Source organism: Nematolebias whitei, chromosome 22 (assembly GCF_014905685.2).
Source record: "Nematolebias whitei isolate Nwh7 chromosome 22, NemWhi1, whole genome shotgun sequence".
NCBI classification, from domain to species: domain Eukaryota; kingdom Metazoa; phylum Chordata; class Actinopteri; order Cyprinodontiformes; family Rivulidae; genus Nematolebias; species Nematolebias whitei.
Window position 1 is genome coordinate 22,118,197 of NC_056519.1, and position 17,511 is coordinate 22,135,707.

Consider the following 17,511-nt stretch of genomic DNA (forward strand, 5'->3'; position numbering starts at 1 on the left):
TACTTGTCATCATGACTCTTAACTAGCTTTGATTAATTAGCCTTGTCAATGTACTGTAGGGTTTGAAGGGTGCAGATGTGATGACTGTTTTCCTCTGCAGAAAGAACGGAACAGGGTTTAGTGATTTCACAGGCGAGTTCAGGTAAGTCATTTTCTCTGGAACTGTTTGTGGTCATTTTCTTACTTTGTCCCTTGTGATTTTCAGGTCTGCAGAGGAGGTGATATATGATGTCAAGAAATGGTGAGTGGTGGCGTATAAATGAAGAAGGACAGAGCAGAGCCAGGTAGCGATGAAAGACACAGCTGACCCTTCTGTATGTTGCAGGAGGGAGTTTTAGGAAACATTCTTGAAGAGAGATTTTAACCAAGTGGCAGCACAAGAGTACGTCTGAGAAGCAGACCAAGGAGATGGCAGGAGTACACCCACAGAAGAGATGCCAGGATGAGTACAAAGAGCACTGTAGATAAACCAAGGCAAGTCATACTTTTCTCACAGAAGAAGATGTGAGAGAAGTAGTACTAGGAAACTGAGGTTGGATCATTGACCATTAGCTGACTGATGGACCAATGAAGAACAGTTTCTCAGCTCAGCCTTAAATACGCAGGTGACAATCAGCTCACTTGGAAAACAGCTGAGAGGGAGCTGTCAGGAGAAACAGCCCTGCCCAGCAGAGACACCCTCTGCAGTTCATCCTGCAACTAAAAAGATTACTAAAACCACAACAATAACAAAACAGCACAGAATCAGAACAGTACCACCTTCTCAACCGTTTCCACTGTTGGAGACCTAAGGCATTTGCCTGGGTCCTCACAGAAACATAAAAATACATCTGAAATGAGAGTAGGCTCCTAAATGAATGGCCGAAGAATTCACGATTCCTCTTTCAGACTGGTTTTAGGCATCTCAACCCCTAAATTTGACTGTGAGAATTTGATGGACAGTGTACTACAGATGGTCTTCATTGAGGCAAACGGGTGCTGGGTGGTTGGCCAGAGGACCAAAGGCTTGTTTATGACTGGTATGAGTTAGATGATGTGGAAGGTAGAAAGTTTATTATGGAAGGTGGAAGCCTGAGGCATACCACAGTGGAACTGATAAACTCATTCTCTAATATACTGAGAAATCTTGGAGACAACTTTTGAGAAACACCTTTTTGTGTGATGCCACAGGATGATAAGTCATACCTTCTATTCAGTTGAGTTTTGTGGTGCCTGCATTCTTTTCATGTTATGTCTTCTTGTTCTTGTCCACCGAGTGTAGGACAGTGGTCTTGGTTTGTCTGTCATCAAAACCACTCTCCCTTTATAGTGTTGCAAGTAATTGTACTGACCAAAACTGTGATTTATGGCTTGTGGATGGGAAACGGGGGGAGTGGATAACCCATGGTGGCCTAGAAAGGAGAAAAACCAGTTTCTAAAGAGATAAGAGTATTGTGAGCTTATTCTATCCATGGTAACTGAGAGTTCCAGACTGAGGGATGGTTGACAATAATATGTCTGAGAGTCGCTTCCACAATCTGATTTATGTGTATGTTGGCCATTGGTTTGATGGTGGATTAGGCTAACTGTGGATCCAAAGGCATTACTAAAGCCAGGACCAGAAATTGAGCTGTCTAGTAGGCTAAAATATCTAGGATTGAAAGGGGAATGGAATGGACTGCCTTGGAGAACTTGTCCACTATCGTGAGGATGATAGTGTTGCTATCGGAACCAGTGACAAAACCTGACAAGATAATGGATCATTCATGAAATTTTTTTTTCTCTCTCAAACTACAGTCCATACAGGCATCTGGAACTCTTGTACTTTTAATTTCTGTTATTGTGGAAACCTAGAGCTGTATAAGTATTTTCTTTTTGACCATGTCCAAAGTCTCTGCAAAATTTCAGTCAAAACTTTGCCAAGGGTTTGTGCACGCATGTAATTTAGTGTAGATCAAAGGCAGATTTTTTTTTTTGTCTCCAACTAGTCCCAGCAGTCAAAATGAGACATTCAGTTTAGAGCTTTAGCTAGCTAGCTAGCTAGCAAGTTAATGCCCGCAATACATCTCACATAATGAACAGACTAAATACAAAAGGAAAAGGAGTGACTTGGTTAACCATCTAACAAATCTGTATTCAGAATTTGTACACCAGCTTAAGATAAGGGTGAACAACAGAAGCTTGTATAGCAAATATTTACTTATCACAATTCTCTAAAATCAGATTTAATACAGTTTCAATATAACAGTCTGTCACTGAGTCATATCTGAGCAGATGAATGTTGTATTCAATAAAAAGCAGTCACAAGGCATCAGAAACAGCTAAAGGTTTACAGCATGTTGGCATTAAAAAATATCGAGTTGAAAGATAGGCCCATTTTTAATGAAAATCTGCTCACCCATAGTCGACGCTGACAAAGGATGTTTGTATCAGCTCAGAAAGACACACTGACCCACAGCATCACACGGTGGATTCTCTGAATACATCAACGGTTCTGATTTAACTGTAGTACAGAACAAATTCACTACATTAACTACATTTTGAACTGATTGTAGCTTAAATGTACTTAAGTTATTTATGTCATCTTCTTCCACTTGGTCTTTAATGTTTCATTGATTGAGACTTCAGACAGACCAGGTTAACATGTGACCCTTTCTACCGAACCATGCTGTGAAACGTGCAAAACGTAGTTTAATATATTAAATATCCTGATGATATTAAATATTAACTAAATCAAACCCTATTGTTTTTTTTAAGTGGCTTCTCTGGTGGTTTTTTGTTATGTTTTTCCTACTCTACAAAGTTTAGTAATAAGTAATGTGTTTACTGTAAAGTAAAAAAAAAACCTACCACAAGAGTAACAAACCTGTTTTTCGCTGTAGCACCATCTGAAGATCAATGATAATTTTTTATTTGTGGTATTTATTGGTCACAACTAGATTGTAGAAATGCCTCAGATGTATAATTACCCTTTGCTGACGTCTCAGGTTTTTGCAGTTTCACATTGAGAGAAACAAACTCTTCTAATTGATAACCTTAAAGCTGTAAATCTCTTCATCCTTACCTTTGAAACAATTATCTCTTTTTGGAATACTTTTAGTGCTTGGTTGTGTTACTGAGAGGTCACTAATGAAATGTACCATTTGTGAAATTTTTTAACAGGTGCCATAATTTTGAACCCTTCATCAGCTTGTCAACACAAAAAACTATCTTTATTTGTACTACCTTTAATTAGGACTTTGCAATAACTTGTTTCTTTATTCACATTTTTCATTTCTGTGTTGTGAAGTTGGTGAGTTCCTCAGTAAATAGTATTTTGATTTGACAACTAAAGATGGGAGCGGCCATTATTCCTGTGATTTTACGTTTTACTGAATATTTAATCGAAAACACCAAATAAGTTTACAAGTCGTACCTTACTTTTTCATGGTATTACATCATGCTATAAATACACAACAAACTTAAGAGGTGCTATTTTGGAGCCATGAAATATACATGGATGAAAGAATATTCCTGTTTTATGAAATGGGCTGCTAACAGTTGCCCCTATCAAGAAAGGTTTTCAGTTCAAACTAGACTTTGCAGCTCTTTTTGTGTAGAGTTTGCATATCCTCCATGTGGAATCATGATTCATGATCAGGATTTTTCTCCCACATTTCAAAATCATACAAGTTAGCTTAAAATTATTAAATGACCATAGGCGTTAATGTGAATATCTGGTTGCTTTGTCTCTGTGGTGGACTGGTGACTTGTAGCAATATTTTATTGACAATGATGATAATTTTACACTACTACTACATACAAATAGAATTTAGACCTACAGTATTAATGATTTGCAAATAATCTCCATAGCGATGTTTCTCAGCTTTAGCATCATCTCAGTGACGCAAAGTGCAATAAGTCTTCTTAAATACTAAATATAGTAAAGGGGCAATAAATCCTTAGTCAGAACTATGGCCACATTTAAACTACCGATACGCTAGATATTTTCAATAGGTTTTTCTTCTCTGTTGATGAAACATTGCTATCTACAGTATTCTTATAAAACTCTGAAATATGCATATGTTTACAATAGTGAAATATCCAAATACAAGCAAAGAACATTCTTAGCTTGGCTGAAGATAGCGCCAAAACTAGTTTACAATTGTAAACCGGGAGAGGATCAAAAACTTTTTTCAGGATAAAGCAAAACAAGTCCCTTACAAATGAAATAACGGCTTCATTGTTGTTTTGGTTTCTAGGGCACTAAGCGATAGGAAGAATGTGCAAAACTGTTGGCTTTGTCATCATTTTTAAAAGTCCACTTACACCAAAAAAGAGATTGCAGTATAAAAAAATGTTACTTTTTCTCACTAAAACCTTTCCTTTGGAAAGGTTGTATATATGTTGCAGAAAATCTTTACATTTTGAAATATTTCAAGTTTTGTGGACAGGGCATGTGGGCTTAATAAAGAAATGGTTGGGTCTTGGTTTTAAAGAAGTTTGTTGGATATTTAACCATAAAATTTTTAATTTGCACAGTTCAGTGAGGAATTATGGCTCCCGCATTTCAGTCAAGCTCTGCCAGTAAAATTAGACATAGAGAAGTCAAAACACTGTCTTAAAAGGTTGTTTTCTGTACATAAATTACGTTAATAAAACTTGCTTTTCTCTGCCAAAAATGACTAGAATGCAAATTTCAATATGACAATAAAGTTCTAAAGCTACGCTATTTAGTATACTTTTAGGAACTTAACTTAGTTAAACGTGCATACCTAAAAAGCTGAAAGTATCTTAATAAAAACATTAAAGAGATGTATCAGAGGTGAAATTACGGGTCAGTAACAGTTCGGATATTTTTACAAAATAAAAACTGTGTCTTTCAAGAGCTAAAGACTTAAGGTTTTCCATGTGTCTTCCTTTGGGCAGAAGAAGTTTAGTTTTGTCAAAGAGCTGCATTATTTCAGAATTATTGAGTCGATGCACTTTTCTTTAATTTATCATAAACACAGTGAGATCATTAAAACTCACCCATTGTGAGGTGACAATCCTTTAGCATCAAACTATTCTACAGTTAGCGGGTAGCTGTTAAAGTCCTTATGGCTTATAAAAGTTTAACCATTTTTTTGTACATTTTCAATAGTACAGCTTGAACAGGATTGCATGGCACCACAGTGTGCCACTTGGCAGGTTTTCCATCCGTCAATACGTAGGGCAAAGTGTAAGAAACAACAACCAGCAGCTGGATCTTCAGTCACAACACAATTGCAGTATGAAAATTGCTCCAAGTGATTCCTGAATTATATAAAGAGTACAGAAAGTGGGGAATGTTGTAAAAGCTACAAAATTTGTAAACAAAAATACATTTAAATACACAAAGAGCATAAAAGCAGGAAAATACAAATACAGAACAGACAGCCCTAAAGGTAAGCCACGATGTCCATCAGTCTGTTCATGATGGGTAAGTGCTTATTACTGAACAAGTCGTAGTCCACAGTTTTTGTATGTGTCTGTAATATTCAGTTATCCACCCTAATATGGTAATTATTGCTTCTCTACGCTATGAAGGTTTGTGCCTCACTAAATAACTCAGTTTTACCAAAAAGTAAAAATGACAACACTTTTAGGTGAACAGTCGCGCGAGTTAGGAGACAACGTACGTACATCCATTCGAACCATTAAACATTCATCCACAGAGAGAGCAGGTCGCCCAAGTTTTACGATCTCAAGGTGACGACTTACAGTATTTGCCGCAGGACACAGAAGACACAGGTAAAGTCATACACAAACCAAGTCCCGGGAAGTACAAGCCCTGAGGCCCAGCTGAAGCATCCCCACACAAAAACACATCACACTGCTGTGTGCTTTGAGTTTGCATTTTCTTTCCTGGATAATGAAGAAGTATTTCCACTGAACTGGCTGAAGCTGGCAGCCCTACACCTCGCCCTTGGGCCTCCTCCTCCATCTCCAGTCGATGGGGCTATGGGTAGAGTACTGTAGCGGCCAGGAATGGGGAGGCCCTGGTCCTGGTTCTGTGCTTGGTTGTCAGGGTGGAGGGTAATATCCTTACTGAAGAGGCTCTGGATGAGCTGTAATTTTTCCTTTTCCTCCTGCAAAAATAGGTTGACTATGAGCTTCTTTTCCCGTTTGAGCTGTTCCACGATGGTTTTGGGGACATCTGGGATCACCCAAGCAACCATCAGGCCCAGGAACATCACCAAGTTCTGCAAAAAGCAGAGGGGAGGAGAAGGGATAAAAAGCAGCATGTTTGAGAACTTTTTTTAACTTCAATTTATTTATAATCAGCTCTTTTAATGACTGCAAACACATTCCACTAACAAATGTCCAAAAGTATCAATGACAACAAAGTTGGTGGAAAACCTTTTCAGATTACTGTTGGAGAAACACCATGAATCAGTAACAACAGAATTTCTTCCCCCATCTATGGTCGGGTCACAGGGACAACAGGTCCAGGAGTAAAACTCAGACATCAATAGAGCTGTCATTTCTAACCCGGGCCCAAAGCTCGACCCGGCCCGAATTCAAGCTGGGCCGGACCATAATAATGTGCTGGATGAGCGGGCTGAGTCGGTGTCGGGCTTTTGATTGTGTCAGCAGACGCATGCGGCTGACAATCCAATTTTATGGCAACATGGCTTGCCATACTATTTGGATCACCAGCCGCACGTGGCCGTTTGACCGCATGCTGACTGGTCGGTTGAAAGAAGCTAAAAAAAAGTTCAGTTAAGCTTTATATGGACTACTGCCAGCAATTCATCCAAAGCCCAAATGGACTCAGCCGCTGTGTCAGTGGACGCGCGCGGTCAAGTTTACTGAATGGGTTTGAAAACAGGTGAGATCCCAAAATGTCCTCGCAGACATGTCAGAGCAGGGACCGTGTGACTAATGCATTCTGTATTATTCACACGGACCCTGAAACTGCTTAAAAGCCTCTCTTCTATAAATCTTCCGAAACATAATTCTGTTATGGATTTGGTCAGTTGGTCCCTCAACGCAATTTACAACATTTCTTTGAAGAGAAGACAGGCTTTAGGTGAGAGAATTTGCCCTGTTGGCATGCACACAGCTGGATGTCTCATCGACTTGGAAGACTTGATGATGTGTCTATCTCTGCTGCCATGTGTGGATGTTAAAGACACATACTGTATATAATTGGATTTATGTCAACTGGTTTCCTGCTTTTTGGATTTGGCTGGTTCCAGGTTTATCAACATTCAAGGAAGTCATCAGCAGCAAATTTGGACCTGGTCATGCTGCTTGCCTTATGATGGCTTGGTTCGTGCCTCGAGCACCCAGACTCAAATGCTTTTGGCAGAATGGATCAGATCTCGGGGAATACTCTCAGGCATGGTCCAGTGGTGTGGCCATTTAATTTGGACGTTTCAGAACCGAGTGAACTGACACAGACTCAAGGTAGATGCCAGTAAAGTTCTGCCTGTCCCCAAAACAATCACGTTTATCTGAATTCAGCTCCCTGACTGGCTTTGATAAGCCATCTTATCTTAATTCACCTGGAAGTTTTGTAAACCTTTGATGCTCTGTCCCTCCCCCCCTCCCACCGAGGAAGTCTACGGACCAATCAGAGGGGCCCGGACTCTTTGGATTCTATTCTGACGTTGTCCGCAACACCCAACCCCTCCCTGGATCCACTTTAAAAGGGATTTAAGTATTGTATTGTTTATTTAAGTATAATATTGTTGTCTCATTTGTTTAAATGGGTTCTCTTTATTTACTTTTAGGACTTGTGTGAAATCTGATGATGTTTTAGGTCATATTTATGCAGAAATATAGACAATTCTAAAGCTTTCACAAACTTTCAAGCACCACTGTATATAAATATATACGGAGCAACAGTAAGATAACCCAGATGTGTTCCTGATTCATGATGTGTCTCCAGCAGTCGTTTGTAAAGGTCTTCAACAACCTTGATGTTGAGGGAACATTTGGACAGCACATGTTAGGAATGTGTGCAAACAACAAAAGAGCTGGTCGCTGACCAACTGTGACCCCCGATTGTAACGAGAGCACAGTTTGATCCACATTTCATTGAATTTATTGCCAACAACAGGTGTTCATTCTCCATAGCTCCTCCTAAAAAGAAGGTATGAGCTGCAATTACTGACCTGTTATTAAAAAAAAAAAATCACCACAAACACATACCTGAAACAGAATGACGAATGCCAGTCTTGCAGAGAGGACACACCAGTACTGTTTGGAGAACTGGTATGCATCTGGAGACCAGGGGGGTTCTCTGTAATCCTTATACCTAAAACAAAACACACAAGCACAAAAGCTCAAACTGAAATCCATCAAATATATATGAGTACTCTGAATTCAGGACACAAGTATTTTAACTGAGGACTTTTAAAAATCTAAGTACCAGAAACTGACACACCTAATAAACAGAACGTGACGCAATCTGTGTTTGTGGCCGATGATCAACAGGAAACAGTTGAAAAATCTGACTTAGACAAAAGTTTTGACTTCAGTATTGTTTTCATTCTCCAACCCGGTTGCAGGCAAGAGGCTAATTAAAATAATGTTCTCCTCTTCTCAGCTTCAGCTCTGACTCAAACAGCAATTAACCTCATTTGGAGTTTTTTTTTCGTTGCATCCTTTGTAGTAAACAATCGTTAGTGTGCAGGCTAAATAAACAGCACATAAACCGAAACACATGTTAAGCAAAACGCCAATGTACTCATACTGGAATAGACAAAGAGGGAAATTGAAAGAGATAGATGTAGAGATGATGTGTTGTTTACGACTAGCATGTCAAATAAAGCACTTCACATTAAAAATGCATATTGTCTGAATGGGCAGCTGTGATTTCATGTCACACACAAAGAAAAAAAAAATCATATTTCAACCCATGGAAACATCAGTATGTCCTGTGTTTATTTATTTATGATGTTGTAGAGCTTCTCTGTCACATAAAAAGATCATTATCTCTGGAAGTTGAAGAGATATTTGTCATTGGATTGCTTTAGGCTTTGAAGTTTTGAAGAAAAAAATTGCTCCGGCTTTCACAAACGTACTGTTTGAACGTTCTCTTGTGGACTTTTTGTCAGGAATTTCTGGTGTTCAGCCAAGAGGATGGAAAAGTTTGGTCAAGCTGTTTCCTGCCATTCCTTCAAAATGAACATAGGTCACCTTTATGTTCAACTTGAAGGTTTCATTTATTTTACCATGACTTAAATGCTGTCAGTCACATCCACAGGAAGGAAATAGGAAGACACAGCAGTTTGTCCAAATAAACGCCTAGAGAAAATGAACAGCTGAGTTAATGCTAAAACCTGCTAAAGTCTAAACCTGAAGGCCACAGCTTTGGTTTGAAGGGGTGGTAATAAGTCTGGATTTCACTTGGCGGCGACAAATTGTGATAAGCATTCTGGAAATTTCTCATATAGGTTGCAGAACCTTTTTTCCTTCTAATTTTCAGTTTAAAAAATGTTTAATAAATTTGCAAGACAAATGTTGTTCTCCAGTTAGATTCAGTTAGATTAGAAAGACAAAGACCCTCTAAACTGTGGCTCCTATAGACCTACCTCACTTTTAAAAACTGATGTGAAAATTCTTGCGAAGGTCCTGGCAAGACAACGGGAGCGGGTGGTCCCCACTCTCGTTTCGCCTGATCAGACTAGGTTTGTTAGAAACCATCAGGCTTTCTTCAATGTTCAGTGGCTGCTTGATGTGTTGTACACTCCAGGCCCACCTGAGCACACCTGTGATGAAGTCATTGTTTCATTAGATGCGGAGAAAGCTTTTGACCGGATGGAGTAGGGCAACCTCTTCGAGACTTTAAAGTTATTTAAATTTGGTCTCAAATTCATATCATGGGTGAGGCTGATGTATACCTCCCTAATTGCAGCGGTCCGCACTAACTGTAATATAGCTTCCTATTTTGAACTGCAGCAGGGTACAAGTCAGGGGTGCCCACTTTCACCACTTCTATTTGCGTTGACGATAGAACCATTAGCTATAGCTTTACGGCATAACTCCATCATTAAGGGGATAAACTGACTAGGTACGGAGCACAAAGTTTCTTTATGTGCAGATGACATGCAGTTGTATATATCAGTTCTCCTTCGGTGGGGCCGAGATGGGGAAGAGGTATGGCAGCCAACTTGGGACCAGAAAGTCGTGGTTCGACTCCCAGCCATCCCCACATGTTGAGGTGTCTCTGAGCAAAACACCTAATCCCTAATTGCTCCCCGGGCACTTACATAGCTGCCCACTGCTCCACCTGGATGTGTCTCAGGTGTGATGGGTTAAATGCAGAGAACTAATTTTGCCATTGTATGGAAACATACAATGATGACAATAATTGTTGCAGATTTTTAGAACCCATCTCAAATACATCTCAGTTTAGTTTCCAAGGGTCAGAAAGTGCAAAGCTTTGGGAGGGTTTGGTGGCCAATGAAAAAGAATTGTGACTGATGGGCGACATAAAAAGGCAATAAAATTGAGACATAAAAAAGACAGTGTGGCCAAAAACAATGCACAACATTTGTGGCAATTTATTTAAAGTTACTTATGTGTGTGCAAACATGTGAGTACCAGTTCAGTGTCATTTATGTCCAACTAGTTTCCAACAGTCACAGTGAGATGCAAGCGTTAGAAATGATGGCAGGTGACGATTCAGACCTCGTCTACTTTATTAAAGATATTGTTTAAATACTTATTTTTCCTGTTTGTGCAAAATAAAACAAAAAAACCCATCAACTTATGTCTCCTCGTATTTAAAAATAGAAACAGATCCCCTCAAAAAAATGCTAAAATACACTGACGGAGGTGTCAGGACAACATTTAAAAATAAAGAACAATTTTAGCATGACTCTCCTTTTTTTATATTATTACAATTTTTTGCTCTATTATTAGCCTTTTATGCACAGGATAACCATACATGCCAACCATCCAGATTTGGGCAGGACAGTCCCAGATTTTGCACCACCTGTCCTGCATACGAAGGGGTGGGACCCCCAAGTGACCCGCATTTGACCAAAGCTGGCTTGGCTTACCTGTTTATGTTGCGTCTTTGTGGAGGGAGGGACAGAGGGGCTGTTTCATGGATTTCCTGCCACAGCAGGTTGAGGTTACTGTATATAAACTATACTAGCTGCGAGGCACAGCTTCTCAGCTTTCAGACAAAAAGAGTAATGCAATCTTCAAGTGTGATCTCAGCTAAAGTTCAGCTCTAAGACCAGCTGTAAGACTGTGTTCCACCTTTAGGTAAACATATAAAATACAGGTTTTATGTTGTGAATTTAGTAAAATACACTTCAAATGCCTGGAAAATACAAAGATTTGAGTAGATTTTTTTCAAACTTTTCTAAGAGGCTTGCCCCCAGACACCTCAAGGATTGCTACACGTTGCTAATTCTCGCAAATAGCAAATGCTGGCAGGGGTGGTTGTTGGTGGTTAAAAACGTTTTCCAGGAAGTGGATTAAGTAAAAACGGTCTCAGTTTAAGCTAAATGAAACTTTAAGTCTGTGTACATCACCTTCACACAACTTATTATGTGAAGGTTACCGGTCCAAACATTTAAGAACCAAGTCCATATCAGCCAGAATGCACGCACATTTGGCAGATGCTACAAAAATGTGTGGACTGTTTAATTCAATTCAATTCAATACAAAATACTTTATTAATCCCAAAGGGTAATTACATTTTGTTGTAACTCATCATTATGGTTTCAATGAGATATGTTTTTATGCTGATGGCTGTGGGCCATCAGCTCACATCAGCCATTGTTGTTCATTGGCTGCCATTGGCTGTTCATCCATCCATCCATTCATCCATCCATCTGGACAGCAGCTTGAGCAGAGAGGTCCAGACATCTCTTTCCACAGTCACCTCTTCCAGCTCTTCTGGGAGGACTCCAAAGCATTCCCATGCCAACCGAGAGACTAGTCTCTCCAGTGTGTCCTGGGTCTTCCCCGGGGTCTCCTCCCAGTAAGACATGCCCGAAGCACCTCCTTAGGGAGGCACCCAGGAACCATCCTTACCAGATGCCCAAACCACCTCAACTGGCTCATCTTGATGTAGAGGAGCAACGGTTCTACTCAGAATATCTCCTGGATAACTGACCTTCTCAACCTATCTCTAAAGGAGAGTCCAGCTACCCTGCAGAGGAAACTCATTTCAACCGCCTGTTTCCACGATCTCATTCTTTTGGTCACTACTTCATGACCATAGGTGAGGGTAGGAACGTAGACTGACCGGTAAACAGAGCTTTGCCTTACAGCTCAGCTCCATCTTCACCACAAAGGACCAGTACAGAGCCCACAATACTGCAGATGCTGTACCAATCCGTCTGTCAATCTCACGCTCCATTCTTCCCTCACTCGTGAACAAAACCCAGAGATGCCTGAACTCCTACACTTGAGGCAGAACCTCACCCTCGACCTGAAGAGAGCAGTCCACCATTTTCCAACTGAGGACCATGGCCTCAGATGTGGAGGTGCCGAGTCTCATCCCAGCCGCTTCACACTCGGCTGCAAACAGCTCCAGTGAGAGCTGAAGATCAAGGCACAATGAAATCAACAGGACCACATCATCTGCAAATAGCAGTGAAGGAATCCTGAGGACTGTGGACCATTTAATGAGTTGTAAAAAGTGCCGCTTTTCTTCATGTGATATAAAATAAAACAAGTATGTTTCCTCTGTCTGAAGGCAAAAACTAGCAGACAATCCCTCACATTGTAAACCTGAAGCAGATCTTTAGGCAAGAAACAAGACCATTTAGAAACAGAGGTTTGCTTTGTAGAGCCATGGCTAACACCAAACAACAGTATTAAGTTAAATTAGTACATTTGGAAGAGAATGTTCAAAACAGTGAGGAAAAATACATATTTACTATCTTCATCTTCTCTAAATGCATAATTATGATGAAAAATGGCCTTAAAATGTGATACATTATGAAAATACAATTATCAATTTAAACCAAATCTAAACGCAATACAGAAAATCTAATTGCTTGGTTAGAAGTTTGTTACTTATTTGTAATGCTACATTTTTATTTTAAAAATATTTGCAAATGAATAAAAAAATTAAACAATATTTTGATCAAAGCCTAAGCTCATAAACACAGAAAGCACGATATTTATATTTTCTGTGATATTTAGGAACTTGCAGACATGTAACACAAAATAAAAATGTTTATTCCTACTGAGTCCTATATTTCTGCTACATTATTTCTTCACCAGATGCAGGACTCCTTTTTTTCTTTCTTTTGTGACATTAGGATATCTGCATTCAGCTATAAAACAGTTATAGTGCATGCATGCGGTGTGTGCTTTGTTGCCATGGCGAACATGTTAACCACAACCAGTAAAGAAAAAAAAATCTAAATTTTTGTAACTCTTTCAACACCACTTAAACTCCTACAAATCAGCATGTACGTCACAGCAGCCACATGTAGTTTGTCATGTTTTCACAGTACATATATCCAGAACAAAAAACAATGCGTAGACACTGCTCTAATAATAATAATAATAATAATAATAATGTCATCACAATGTCAGCACTGTATGTTTCCATACAATGGCGAAATTAGTCTCTGCATTTAACCCATCCACCACCAGGTGGTGCAGTGGGCAGCTATTGAAAGCGCCCGGGGGGCATTTTGGGGATGAGGCGTGCTGCCCAGAGACGCCACGAAACTGATAGAATGACGAGCAATATAGTCACCTAGATTTAAACGTCCACTGGGGTCAGAAGCATTTGTAATGTGGAGGGTGTCATTCCCCAATCTGTTGCAGAACCCGTTCCGTAGTGTAGCTCATTTATGCATGTGCTAAAAGGAATACTTCTGGGTTGCACGAATCGCCATTCAATATGCTAGATTAAGGAAAATGTACTGGTATCATTCCGTTTATGAATAAGAACAGTATTAATTTACAAAATACTTAGAAAAGTAAGTGCTCTATCTCCGCCAATTTTCATGTTGCTAATTTACGCCACTCGTATTTCCATTAAAGTCGTTGACATATTTACGTCATGATTGAAATGATATGCAGCTTCACCACTGAGTGGTGCTCTTTCACCATGCAAATAATTCATTTGGTATCCTGCAGGGTTTTCCTCATTCAGCCCAGGCTGGGGGGTCAGGTCTAATGTGAAGCATATCATCTTAACCAATGATTTGTAACGGAAATACGAGTGGCGTAAATTAGCTACATGAAGATCGGCGGAGATAGAGCACATACTTTTCTAAGTACATTAAGACCGTTTTTATTCATAAACAACGGCAATCCGTGCAACCCGGAAGTACACTATGGATTGTGCTTCCATAACAGATAGGGGAATGACAGACTGGACACACTGGTGGTGGTAGTGGGGGAGGGGTCTGGAGGTCCTCCCCCAGAAATTTTTGAATAAAGTAAATGCCATTTTCTGCATTTTGGTGTATTTTAACAGGTTGTTCAACATCTACATTTACCTACATATGTGAACACTTGATTCAATAACTATTTTAGCTTCTTTGACCATCCTAACCTGCTCCTCCCATCCACCTCGGTCAACAACTGCTGGCACTAATGTAGCGCTAATCTAGCACGCAACACAGAAATGTCTCTCCCTCCTCCCCATGGGAGCATCCTACCAAGTCACGTGACCTTGGGGAAACACTGCTTGCGGTGTGGTGAGTTGTTGTCGGTAACCTGGAAAACCCGGAGTGGACTTTTAATGATTTGAGTATTCATCTATTAATCAAGTGGAATGGATTCATACAAGAAGAAATAGAGACAATTCTGAGTGAACTAATAGTTCATGGTAAATGTGGAGAGGTCCAAATGAATATTTTTTAAATGTGAGGGGGACACGTCCCCTTCACATATAATTGTTGCGACTCCTATGGAAGCGCCACAAGTGTGACCCATCATGGCAGTGTGGACAAAGATTGTGTAACAATACTGTTGAGTCACTTCTTCATAACCGTTGTTATTATAGCGTACATATGAATTGTGTTTGTGAAGTTTCAACGTTGCTATGTTCATCCTACAACATTGTTGTATCTGATGCAGCCTGGCATTGCTGGAGATCACACAAATTTGTGCTAAGCTGTCAAACTTTTTTTTTTAAATACCTAAAAAAGAGATGTTACACAATTTTTTACAGTCCCTTGTCTCAAAATAATGAAAGTAAACCTTAATGTTTTTGGTGCAAGATATTCAAGTGGGCAGGAGTTACACTATGTATATGAAGAGACACAGGTTTTCTTTTATTAATTTTTTACTTTTTTTTTTATCCAATGTGGAGCAGAGTATCATCGCTTGAAGTATTTTATCCACAACCAGACACAATGGTGGAGCCAGGGGTGGCAGTGGTGGCCTTGGCCACCATAGATTAACCTTCAGCCACCCCAACAATTTGAGGAAACTATACTTTTAAGCAATATAAAACTAGAACTAGAAAGCATACTTTCTTTAAATGATAGAGGTGGTCAGTTTACACATATATATGGTGGTGGCCATCTTGTATTTTGAAGTGGCAACGCAGTTTTCAATAATGACCTTTCTTGCTCCTAAATATAGCCACACACAAAATTGGAAGTCTATACTTCACTTATTTTTTAAGCTATCATGCTCACAAGACAAACAAATGGAGGGTATTTCCAATTCTTCTTGTGACCGGGGGACAATTATCCAAGGATGAAAATAAAGTAATTTAACGAAGAGTTTTGCAGACACCAAAATACCTATTCTACAGAATTTATCCTAGGTGTCATAAAATACACACAATGTACAGTATATCCATTAAAGCAAACAGAATGATTTTGTTTCTGCTGAGATACCAGGGAGCAGAAAACACTGGTCAATGTACCACACAGATTAACCACGTCACATTATTGTGAAAGCTCAATTCAAGTTTCACTGACACGTAAAAAAAAAAAAAAAATCTCTAATCCTTGGAAGCCGGAAAAGATAACCCCCTGACTGAGCTCTCCCTGAGGTTCACACTGAGAATACAGAAATAACGAGGAAGGATGGATTCTGACTTATAGAGGCTGATTCCGTCTCCTTATACAGTCATAAGTCAGGAATGTTCCTTGTGAGAGTGAGCTCGTCTCCCTTTTATCTTTGATCTGTTCATATTTTACAGCATTTCGTTGTTGGTCAACTTCCAACTTAAACTAAACTATGGTCAAACAATGCCTGTCGTTGACTGAATTTAAGTTATTTTGTTTAGAAAAAAAAAAACCACAGTTGGTTTTTAGACATGCTTCTTGTGTGTTTTCTTGACGCTCCATGTTTGGTTATAGTAGTGGAGCTCTGCAGCAACCTGAGCATTTAACTCAATAATCTTTCATGAGACTTCTCAATGAGATTATGGTTTTGTAGTCAGTATGTTGGATCTGTGTGTGTGCGCTCATAAGAGTTGCTGCTGCCAATACAGTGTCTCCTGGGATCTGGTCATAATTTACAGACAAAGGTCAAACCATTCCCATTCCTAAAAAATGACACTGCTCCAATCACTGAACAACCACAATGACTCTATGAGGTATTTTTAGTTCCTGCAATTTCTCACTTAGTTTTTGTGAAACTTTTTTTTTTTGTCAGATTTTGTTAATGTACAAGAAGTAAAAAGTTAAACATTTCCACTTGATGTGTCAAGAGAAAGTGGTTTTTAACCACATGATAAAACTCCCTTGACATTTTGGCGATCGGAGTGTAAGCAGAGCCAGTTTCATGTCAGCACTGTGGACATCTGAAAGGCAGACTATCTTAAAAAAACATCCTTTTTCTAGGGAAGACTATCTGAGATTGTATAGTAGGTCATTTATGGTTAGATAATCTTGTTTCCTATTGTAAAACAGTTTAAACCAGATGTTTATATGCACTGTACAAAATGTTTGCTGTCTGACTTAAATCAGATTAAATCTTTCTATAGGGCAGCATGGTGGCTCAGTGGATAGAGCTGCCGCCACTCAACGAGCGGGTCGCCCCAGTTCAAATCCAGGCTGGTGAGCTTCTGGGTGGAGTTTGCATGTTCTCTCTGTGCATGCGTGGGTTTTCTCCGGGTACTCCGGTTTCCTCCCACAGACCAAAATCATGCATGTTAGACTGATTGGTGACTAAATTGTCCCAAGGTGTGAGTGAGAGAGTGAATGGTTGTTTGTCTGTATGTGTCTCTGTGATGGACTGGAGACCTGTCCAGGGTGTCCCCTGCCTCTCGCAGCATGATGGCTGGATATGGGCACCAGTGACCGCTGAAATCCAAAAAGGAAGAAGCAGATAAAGATCATGGATGAACGGATAGATTGTCTACCGTTGCGGGGTGAGGAGGGAAATTGGAAAACACACTCTGTCCATCCACTTGTCTGTCTGTGAGCATGATAACTTGAAAAAATAGGTGAGGTACAAACTTCCATTTTGTCCTTGAGTGTGGCTACATCTAGGTGTGAGAAAGGTTCCAAAAATTGGGTTACAATATCAAAATTCAAGATGGCTCCCACCATATACATATATCTATCCTATCTTTCACATCCATCTTTCACATCCATCTTTCACATCCATCTATCCATCTTTCAC

General features: G+C 39.7%; 1 protein-coding gene across 1 annotated transcript; it reads right to left on the reverse strand.

Moving 5' to 3' along the window:
- Positions 1-5,807: 5,807 nt before the first annotated feature.
- On the reverse strand, positions 5,808-12,406 carry LOC119428536 (anoctamin-2). Its single transcript, XM_037696219.1, has 3 exons — positions 12,360-12,406; positions 8,140-8,245; positions 5,808-6,182 (listed from the first exon to the last, which is right to left on the reverse strand). Exons 1-3 carry the CDS (start codon positions 12,404-12,406, stop codon positions 5,808-5,810), a joined length of 528 nt encoding a protein of 175 aa, XP_037552147.1.
- Between the last annotated feature and the right edge of the window lie 5,105 nt (positions 12,407-17,511).